The 11,495-nt window shown below is 43.9% G+C and overlaps 1 protein-coding gene across 1 annotated transcript; it reads left to right on the top strand.

The window, feature by feature from the left end:
- Window positions 1-1,190: 1,190 nt before the first annotated feature.
- lrrc74b (leucine rich repeat containing 74B) lies at window positions 1,191-8,767 on the top strand (the record flags this gene model as incomplete). The annotated part of the gene is made up of 9 exons (XM_083674088.1): window positions 1,191-1,206; window positions 2,060-2,202; window positions 3,747-3,879; window positions 4,792-4,998; window positions 6,892-7,001; window positions 7,199-7,314; window positions 8,137-8,215; window positions 8,434-8,529; window positions 8,651-8,767. Exons 2-9 carry the CDS (start codon window positions 2,155-2,157, stop codon window positions 8,765-8,767), a joined length of 906 nt encoding a protein of 301 aa, XP_083530214.1. The 5' UTR covers window positions 1,191-1,206; window positions 2,060-2,154.
- Between the last annotated feature and the right edge of the window lie 2,728 nt (window positions 8,768-11,495).

Genomic DNA, 11,495 nt, shown 5'->3' with positions numbered 1-11,495 from the left:
AACATTAAAGCAGCCTCAGTGAGCTCAGCCCCTTGTGGATTGGTGGGTGTGAGGCCGGATGTGAAGGATGCAGCTGCTTTACTAGCTGAACTGCTTGTCAGTCGACAACACTACTTGCTTGACCCTCCCATGATAGCTTGGGTCAACAGGAGAGCATTGTTGTTACCCAAGCCCACTGCACTGATTTAACTCACAGTGGCATTGCCACTACAGCACACATTGGCTCTAAATGAGCACAAAACAACTGTAGTAGGCTGAAAAAGAAACAAGTCAGTGAATCAAAATCAAGAGTCAAAGCGGAAAATTATCACACTGAAAATATGGTGCTTGGGAAGAAGTTGGCGAAGGAGTCCCTGCTGCCGTCAGTGATGGAGGACGATGACGCTGAGACGGAGAGTGAGAGAGAGCAGCTGGGAGGGAGAGGGAGCAGACAGCCCAGCGGAGCTAGGAAGGCCTTCAGCCAGGGCAACAACCAGGTAGGTGATGGTACACTATGATATAGACAGATAGTGGAGGTATTGGCTGGAGAGCGTAGACTTGAGATCAGGGGAGGCAGAAATCAGAGTAATGCATGGAATGGAATGAGGAATTGTATCAAGCCCGTTTGTCCTCCACCAGGCCCTATTGCTTGAGATAGTGGATGGAGAGGATTGTGAATTGTGAATTGAAAATCCATGTTTCTGTCACTTTATATGTGGGATTCATGATTAAAATAGTCCTGGGATCCCTCTCTGTTTCTCTCTATCTGGTTCTGGCCTTGGCCTGGCACTGTGTCTACAGAATACTGGAATGCATTATACTGACGGCTAGCCGTACCAGGGTCAGTTCTGGCCCAAAGCACACACACTGTAAAACTCCCCTGTCAGAAATCCCATAACAGCCATGAGTAGACTGTCAACATTTCCTCAGACCCTCAGACACTCCGACTCTCCTCTCTGTCTGGTAGACAATGACAGCTCACTCTCTCAGACCCTCTGGTAGACAATAAAAGCCCCCCCCCCCTCTCCCCCTCCCCTCGGTAGAGAGTGACCTGTTCAGAAGCCTCCTCGTGTGGGCCGACAGCTCGACCCTGCAGCCCTGAGGGGGAGGTGCCAGATGGGGGTGAGACGGAGGAAGAGGAGGATGAGTACGAAGATGAAGAGGGCGGCAGGGGGGGAGACAGAGATATCGCCAACGCGGACTCTGACACGGACCTGGAGCTTGGAGGTAGCTAGCGGAGAGCCAGTTCTTATTAAAAAGGAGGACGCGGGAAGGTGGGCGAATCATCACAAGTTGGATAAAGGGTGTTAGGGAGCTATGGGACACAGTGTGTGGTTCCCTCTCTCTCTCTCTCTGTCTCTCTCACACACACACACACACACACACACACACACACACACACACACACACACGCACTCACTCTTTCTCTCCCTTTCTCTCTCTCGAGGGAAGAGAAATGGCTAACTGATATGAGTCATTCGTTCGACATTAACTGTTTAATTTCACTGTGACACTCTCTCGATCTCTCTAACAACATCTTCCTTTGTCTCTCTGCCCCCTCTTTCTCTCTCTTTCTCTCTCTTTCTCTCTTTGAATCTCTCCCTAGCTCTTGTGCTCTCCAGTGAAAAGAAACCTCTAATCTTTTTTTCTCTGAAAGCCCCACTGTACGTCTAATTATTTGATCATACTCATTTGATGATACTTAGATTATTCTCAGATGCTCAACTGTGAATCTCTCTCCCCCTCTCCCCTCCCTCCCTCCCTCCCTCCCTCCCCCTCACTGCTTTCTGTCCTGATTCGTTGAAGCAGTAGAAACACCTACACACAATCCTGCATGCACACACATCCCTGTTCTGCATTCTAATGACTTCATCTGGGCTTTGTATTTAGGCCTCTTCCACCATACGTGATGGCCATCTGGTGTATGAAAGAGCTATCCTCCCCATCCTGGTGAAACCAACCGACCACCAGGGAATATCCAAAGTAAAAAATTGACAGGCTGAAGTCTTGGAGGAAAACACCAAGTCTCAGTGCTTTGATAGTGAACGGCTCTGATCTATGTGTCTCTTTAACCTTCCAGATGTGCGGGAGGTGTATGACCCTACAGGGCAGACCCGTTACAAGGAGGCATGTAGACTGTCCCAGGTGGTCCCTGCGTCGTACTTCCTCAGACACATGCAAAGCAGTGAGCTGACCATGATGCACCACGGCCTGGGGCCTCTGGTAAAGCCCAACGCCCTGTTTGAATAATGGAACGATGTACCCATCCCTCCCCTTCTCTCCTGGTTACCCTCTGTGGTTGAAGTGATCACCGATCTGACAGGAGTTTGTGGGTGAAAGGAGGGTTTACATCGTATTGCTTTCACCTATCCTATCAGATCAGATCAATGATCACCTAGAGGGACGGAGAAGGGATTGCATTCAGTCGCACTGTTCCTTCAAGCCCTCCGTCGTAAGGGTGACATGTCAGATGTCATGAACAGAGAAGCTAACTTTGGTTCAGCTCTCAGGTTGATGCCTGCCGATTGGCTTACCCAAATAACTGTTTTATGACTGTGCAGCAGGGGAGGCTGGTGGAGGTAGAAGTTGTAATGCATGGAATGGAATAACACACGTTTGATACCATTCCTCATTCCATTCCATGCATTACAATGAGCCCGTCCTCCAATTTCAACCTCCACCAGCCTCCACTGCTGTACAGTATGTAGAGTCAGCTCTCGTAAGCAACCATCATGTATATACTGTATATGACTGCTTTTAGCACCTGTCATTACACTTCAATTACGTCATTACATAGACTTCATGATAAAGGTCTCAAGTAAAGTATGACTTTGCATTAAATAAGTCCTATGACGGCGGCAGCTCTGAAAGCAGTATGTAGGCCTAAAGCAGCATTCACGGGATAAACGCAAGAGCGGCATTGCGCCAGGCGAGCCATTGTTTATCAACAGAGGACGCGGCTGCACTTCCTAATCAGCTGTTTCCTAAGTGCGGAGGCGGCGCAAGCTGGGCCATACCTTGCGTTGAGCCCAGTGCATGTCGCTTATCATGTGTAGGTGCCTTAAGCACAATAGCCATGTTCTTGTTTGACAAATACTTGTTATCTCATTGCCCACATGATAGTCTTATCCAGGGCGATATGTACTGAAACGGCATACACGTTAACACCAGGGGAGGCTGGTGAAGGTAGAAATCGGAGGACGGGCTCATTGTAATGCATGGACCGGAATGAGGAGCGGTGTCAAATGGTATCACGGCGTGTTTGACACCATTCCACATTCCGTTCCATGCATTACAATGAGCAGCCCGTCCTCCGATTTCTACCTCCACCAGCCTCCCCTGGTTAACACAACATCTTCTGATAGGGCTAGATCACTGGCACTGGAGCCTCAGATGAGGTGAGCTCTTTTGTATGATACCCAGTACTCTCTCATTAGCCACCTTAAACTATAATGTTCATGTTTCAAGTCTTATTCTTCGACCCACGCCTCCGCATGACCTCCCAGGGCATCATTAGTCTAACCATGCAACTAAAGGTCTTTGAATACGGAGGGGGGGTCATTCTGTCATCCATTAGACGGGTGAGGTGCATTCATAATAGGTACTGTAGGAAAACACAGGCACACACAGCTGCTTTCACAGCCTACTTGATTATTTGTGTGCTCAAAAAAGACAAAGAAAACACCAGAGGGGGTGGGGGAGGGGGGGAGAAAGAAGAGTTGAGAGCAAACAAAAATGATCTCATTTTGTGAAATATGTGTCTGCAGGGCACCAAAGCGCTGGCGGTTTCCTTGGTAACCAACACTACCATCTTGAGGTTAAACCTGCGGGATAATTGGATGGAAGGGATGGGCGGGGCTTCCATGGCCGAGATGCTAAAGGAAAACTGTTACATCACAGGTGCCCCCCCCCCCCGCCCCCCCCCCCCCCCACACACACACACACACACTCCCCCCCCCCCCCCCCCCCACACACACAGACACACTCTCTCTCTCTCAGGGGCCGTGGTGCCACCCACGCCCACCCACGCCCACGCCCGTCCCACTCTACCCCCCATGCACGTCCCGACACCTCAGGTCCACATTTAACATTCATTATAGCTCTCTGTACATGCAGTTCAACGACATAAGGAAAATTGTGAGGGTTGTTATTTTTACATCTGCAAGACCACCTCAGGGTCTATCTGCTGGCGGTCTTCCTTTTCTCAGTGGCTGGCATGTTAGATTGTTCACTGCTATGTATGTCATCATCCGCCACAATAATTCCAACGGTTCTACTGTAAATAAGTGTCTAATTATGGTAATTTTCAAAACTATGAATATTTAACCTATTGGACTGATTCCTGACTGATTTGTGATAAATGATCAACTAAGATCGTGGTCATCATGTGATTCATTTGAACAAAGTGAAATTAGCTCCACCTATTTAGATTTTGACAATACATTTTGACTCATTTTGACTCATGATTACATGAAATACATTTGAACAAAAAACAACTGCCACTACATTGTTCAATAGGTCCCTAGGAGATCTTTTTGCCCGAAAGATGTCTGGCTTGAGTTCTGATTCCCTGCCCTCTACCTCTAGTTTTACAGCTATTGGACTGGTGCAAGTATAGGTCCGACCAGATAGTTTCCACCATATTTCTTACACCAGTCCATTCTTTCACATCCACAAGGGGGAGTGAGTGAGAGAGTGCACTGAATTGGAACACAGTCAACCAAAGGAGCAGACAGTCAGTCAGCGCATCCCTGGTGTCCTCAAACCCTGTGTGACCTCTGATCTCTCTGTGTGTGTGTGTGTCCCTGTCAGAGGTGGACCTGTCCGAGAACAGGCTGGGCGAGTTGGGGGCACAGGCCCTGTCCAGCATGCTCCTGGAGAACACCACCCTGGTGACCCTCCGCCTCTCAGGCAACCAGCTGAACGACCGGGCCGCCCAGCACCTGGGTCAGGCCCTGATCAGCAACACCAAGCTGGAGACCCTGGACCTCAGTCACAACAGGATGGGAGAGGCCGCAGGTAGGCAGCCAAACCCCTATGTCACAGCATGGGCTAAACCTGCCCACAATACATAAACACATTTAAAAAATATGTTGCATGAATATTGCACAGTGAATTCTGATTTAGGCTCAGAACAACATGAAATATTCTTCCCTTCTCATGGACGTTTTCATTAGAGAAGATGAGGTTCATGTCTAAGAGAGTCCCACAGGCACAGCAAAACAAATAACACTTTTTGCATAAACAGCCTCCACGTTCGCCTCTGGTATGGTGCAGAGAGCGCGGCCGTTAGATAAACAAATCAACTCTCTTCCCTATGACTCGCTTGAAGTAAGTGCCTTGCTTGAATTTCAACCTCTAAATTTCCATATCAATCCTCAGAGTATAGACGTATATTGGTGACCAGTGGGGCGAAAAAACATCCACTGGTTCTCAACGTTAATGGCATTGATTCGATTGCCAAAACTGCATTGCCAATCACCGACTGAGAAAAAACAAAACATACCGATGACATATTGCAAAAGCAGACACAGACTTTGTAGCAGATTGTGGCATATAAAGGTCAAGGATATTCCCCCATTAAAGCTCAGTCAATTACCATATGGATTAGGTTTGGGACAGGGGCCTTCTGGGTGCCCAGACTGGATGAATGAGTATGAGGCAGCAGACATGATAGAGGTAATTGAAATGAAGACAATTGCCTTGTCTGTGGAGAGAACTATCTTTGCTGCCTCTTCATGGAGGATCAGTGGCTTTGGCTGTGATTCGTACACTCATATTGGATATTTGCTATTTCCCACAATCCCTGACATCCAGTGGCGAAAGAATTTTCTCATATGGTAGGAAGGAAACCTCATAGGAACACCCACTTGCATATTGACCCATGATAAACAATGGCGGTCAAATTCACAAAGGCTTTATTAGATTCTCCAGTTATTGCTTCTACTCCAAGCCACTTTAGGTCAACAGACCCTCACAGTCGGTTGTTCTTAACAGGTAATACCATGTGTTGGAGGGGGAGTCGTGAGTCCTCAAAGACGAAGGGTACTTTAAATGCAGAATATCAAAATCCTGGGAAAGTTGAAAATGATTGTTTCTATCTGCAAATGCAGATAGAACTTCATAGGTTTGTAAAGTCAGTTTAGTCACTATAAGGTTCTATCTGACACTAAATGAGCAAATTTCAGTTTTGATGGAAAATGATTGACACTAGATTAAGGAAGAGAATAGGCTTATTTTGTACAGATAATCGAACATTGTAAAATAAATAGATTGATGTTCATTTTGTCAATGTATGCAGCAATGCTATATGCTAGGTGAGTGAACTAAACACAAATGTGCATCGCTGACTCTTCTGGATCAATACACTACTTATTAGTTATCAACAACATGAGGTAGATTTAGGATTTGAGTGAGCTACCCCTTTAGTTAATGTGTAGCAGCACCTACTCCATAGCTCCATATGAATGAATGGGAGTAATTAAGGCATTTGAACAATAAGGTTCTATCTGCATATTCATATTTACTTTTTTTTTCATAACTCAGATATCAGAGCGGTTTTATAATATGCTTTTTTTTATATAACTCAATTAGTTAAATAACATGTTTTTTGATCGGCAACCCAGAAGTGCCCAATCTTATGATTGGACCGCAGATATAACTTTATAGTTCTAAACTGAAATGGGTCTGCACAGATAGAACTTTATAGTTTTAAAAAAAAATAATAATAATGTCCTTCTTAAAAGTACTTTTTAAACAATGTGACCTTACCTGCATGTGAACAACTCCCAAAGAGCATTGATTGATGGCATGTAATTACTGTAACTCAAACAGAACTTCAAATTTCTCTCTCTCTTTCTCTCTCTCTCTCTCTCTCTCTCTCTCTCTCTCTCTCTCTTTCTCCTCCCTCAGGAGAGATTCTAGGTCACACTATGGCTGAGAACTCAGGGATGAGGTCACTGAGTCTGGCCTGGAACTGCATCAGGGGGAATGGAGCGGTGGCTTTGGCTAAGGGCCTTGGGGTAACACATCTAGACCTCACTGTCAGAACACTGGAACACAAACAGTCATAAGAATAATGACACTTGTGATCGATCATTGTGACTCACTGAGATCTTTAATCTTTTATTCACAGGCTTTCTTTAAGCGGTACATTATTCAGAGATGAACATACTGCGGGATGGATTGTAAACGATGCTTTTCTCTTTTAATGTCCCAGGCTAACATTTTTCTGAGAACTCTGGATGTGTCTTATATTGGCATGGGGAGAGATGGGGCCATTGCTTTAGGAGAGGCCCTCAGAGACAATAACACACTAGAGGAGTTAAATATCAGGTACATGGATTTGTAATCTTGTAATCTTAACGAAATTAACAAACTGTACTTTTGTAGCACTGGCAGTTATGCATATCCACTACTGTCAGGACTACAGAGTCAGTACCTATCTTCCATATATACACCATTTAGCTGACACTTTTATCCAAAGCGACTTACATTGCAGTGAGTGCATACATTTTTCAGTATATATGGTCCCAGTGGGAATCAAACCCACAACCTAAGCATTGTTAGCAACATGCTCTACCAACTGAGCCACAGAGGTAGATTGAAGGCCCATCTCTTCAGGCTACATCTTAACTGTCCCTCCTATAGACCTCTTCATTCCCACTAACCCCCTGTACAGTTTCTCGACTGTAAATAAATAAATATATATATAAAAAAAAAAAGTTATTCTTACTTCTTCTAGCATTGTGACGGCCAATAGCCCCTGGTCCTAGCATAGATTTATTTTTCTTATGATGACTGATGGATAGATGATTCACTTACTTAGACAAATGTATTTGTTGTAAGTCACTTTGGATAAAGGCGTCTGCTAAATGTCAAAAATGTAAATGTAAATGTAAATATATGCAAAACTAAGCTCTATATCAGGAAACACAAGGTCACAAAACGAAGGTCACAAAACATGCTATCAAGTTGAGTTTGGCTAGAGACTCAAATAACACCCTTGAAAAAGAAGTCATGATGTTGAAAGGCAGTTGAAAAACTTTATAAAAGATTGCATCATTTCACAACGTAAACTTTAGACATTCAATGGCAACAGTTTTATATTGCTTGTCTCACACTCACAACACTCGTTGTCTGTCTCCCCTCCCACAGTAACAATCGTATACCCCCCGAAGGTGCGATCCGCTTCGCGATGGGCCTCAAAGTAAACAAGACAATCAAAACCCTCAGTGTAAGACATAGAGAAGAGATTGGCTGTGGACTTTGAAAGCAGCAGGGGGGGACATCCATGACTGGGAAAGGAGTACAATGGGATAACATGGCTTATCACAAGTCTTTCGAGACACATAAAAATCGGTCTCAAAAACTAACTTTAGCTGGCTGGATAACTTTAGCTGGCCGTTGACAACGGGATCTGATGTGATGCTTTTGTAACCTCTCCTTGATTAGATGGGCCGGAATCCAATACAGACGGCTGGATGTTACGGAATTCTGAAGTCAATCCATGGGAACCCAGAATCAGCGATGGAGGCTTTAGACTTCTCTGTGAGTTAAAACAAAAATGCATACTATATGTTTTTCTTTCCGTTGCCTTGATCCAGTCTTTGATTCTATCGAATAATTCACCTCATCTCTCTTTCCCTGGATGACCCCTCTTTCTCTGTAGGACATCACAGTGAACCAGGACTTTGAGGATTTGTTCAGCGCAGTAAAAGATGTGTTCCCAAACCTGAGAGTGAAACATGGTGGGAGAATAGACACATTCAAAAAACCAAAGGCCTGAGTCACAGTTTGACCAATTCATTATAGTACTACGCATGTTGTATATATATATACACAGTTAGGTCCATATGTACAGTACCAGTCAAAAGTTTGGACACACCTTCTCATTCAGTGGTTTTTCTTTATTTTTTATTATTTTCTACATTGTAGATTAATATTGAAGACATCAAAACTATGAAGGAACACATATGGAATTATGTAGTAAACAAAAAAGTGTTAAACAAACCAGAATATATTTTAGATTTTAGATTCTTCAAAGTAGCCACGTTTTGCTTTGATGACAGCTTTGCATACTCTTGGCGAGTTTGTGTCCAAACTTTTGACTGGTACTGTATATGGACTCTGAGTGCAGACTCTCAGCTTTAGTTTGAGGGTATTCACAACCAAACTGGAGGAAGGGTTTAGGAATTACAGCTCTTTAATATGTAGCCCACGGGAGCAAAAGTAATTGGACAATTGATTCAAAAGCTGTTTCATGGACAGGTGTGGGCTATTCCTTATTCCTTATTTCTTTATCAATTAAGCAGGTAAAAGGACTGAGTTTATTCCAAGTGCGGCATTTGCATTTGGAAGCTGTTGCTGTGAACGCACAATATGCGGTCAAATGACCTCTCAATGCAAGTGAAACAGGCCATCCTTAGGCTGTAAAAACAAAAAAAATCCATCAGAGAGATAGCGGCAACATTAGGAGTGGCCAAATCAACAGAAAAAAAGAACACACTGGTGAGTTCGGCAACACAAAAAGGCCTGAACGTCGACGGAAGACAACAGTGGTGGATGACCGCAGGATACTTCACATGGTAAAGAAAAACCCCCTCACAACATCCAGCCAAATGAAGAACACTCTCTAGGAGGTAAGCATATAATTATCCAAGTCTACCATAAAGAGAAGATTTCACAGGAGCAAATACAGAGGGTTCACCACAAGGTGCAAATCATTCATAAGCCTCACGAATAGAAAGGCCAGATTAGACTTTGCTAAAAAAACATCTAAAAAAGCCAGCCCAGTTCTGGAACGGCATTCTTTGGACAGATGAAACTAAGATCAACCTGTACCAGAATGACGGGAAGAAAAAAGTAGGGAGAAGGCTTGCAACTGCTCATGATCCGAAGCATACCACATCTATAAAACACGGTGGAGGCAGTGTGATGGCATGGGCATGCATGGCTTCCAACGGCACCGGGTCACTAGTGTTTATTGATGATGTGACAGAAGACAGAAGCAGCCGGATGAATTCTGAAGTGTTTAGGGATATACTGTCTGCTCAGATTCAGCCAAATACAGCAAAGTTGATTGGACGGGCACTTCACAGTGCAGATGGACAATGACCCAAAACATACTGCGAAAGCAACCCAGGAGTTTTTTAAGGCAAAGAAGTGGAATATTCTGCAATGGCCGAGTCAATCACCTGATCTCAACCTCGATCGAGCATGCATTTCACTTGCTGAAGACAAAACTAAAGACAAAGACCTACGAACAAACAACATCTGAAGACAGCTGCAGTAAAGGCAGACAGTAAAGGCATGAAGGAGGAAACCCAGCATTTGGTGATGTCCATGGGTTCCAGACTTTAGGCAGTCATTCTTGACAAAGTATTAAAAATAAACTTTTTAGTTATGATTATGTTAATTTGTCCAATTACATTTGAGCCCCTGAAAATAGGGGACTGTGTATAAAAATGGTTGCAATTCCTAAACGTTTCGTACAATATTTTTGTTCAACCCCTTGAATTAAAGCTGAAAGTCTGCATTTCAATTGCATCTCGATTGTTTTATTTCAAATCCATTGTGGTGGCATACAAAGCCAAAATTATGAAAATTGTGTCACTGTCCAAATATTTCTGGACCTAACTGTATATATGCCATTTAGCTGACGCTTTTATCCAAAGCGACTTACATTGCAGTGAGTGCATTCATTTTTCATATTTGGTCCCAGAGGGAATCATGTATGATGTTGTACATCACTCACAGTTAAATGAGAGATTGTTTAGAAAATCAGTTACAGCACTTAACAGTTAACATCATCAACTCTTAGACAAGAGTTTAACCTGAACACCTTACTCACCAGCTGATTGGGAGTAGCCTAAGGATCTTCCTCTCAAGACTCGGACTGTGTTGGCATCTGGAATGACTAGAGGTTGATGAAACTTTGAATGGGCAATGCATTAAAAATAACTTCTCTAGGGCCCAGAGACAGCATATCAGACTGACTTACACTATTTAAATATGAGGTTCTGTTTGGAAAAAATACTAAAGCCCAGTAGGCCTTGTTGATGGGTTTTCAAAGTGTGGGTCTCAAGATTCTGTAAATGAAACATACAGCTCTCTTTGGTGTTGTTGGTGGAAATAGGACAGTTATATGCTATAACACCATGACTCTTTTTTTTGCCAATTAAACATGCACAAATAATCATTATAGAGCGTTTTGGAACATGCAGCAAAACAATAGCATCAATAAAACTATTTTGAAATGTTGGTCTCATCAAATAATTATTGAGTATGGAAAGAAGCTGAGCAAGTCATTAAACTCTGTAGGTATTGACCCCCGATACCCCAACCCCCCAATCAATGTGGCCAACCCCATTGATAATATACTATGTGCCCAACCAACCCCAACGCAGTGCGTCATCGCGCAAGCCGCATATATCTTTTTTAAGCACCCTGCGCGGCGTACGTGAGGTGCAGCCAGATAAGAGTACCTGTGAGCTAAACATTACCTCTGTTTACCT

Source organism: Argentina silus (assembly GCF_951799395.1).
Source record: "Argentina silus genome assembly, chromosome: 7".
NCBI classification, from domain to species: domain Eukaryota; kingdom Metazoa; phylum Chordata; class Actinopteri; order Argentiniformes; family Argentinidae; genus Argentina; species Argentina silus.
The sequence above is the reverse complement of the archived record's forward strand: the minus strand, read 5'-3'. Positions and strand labels throughout refer to the sequence as shown.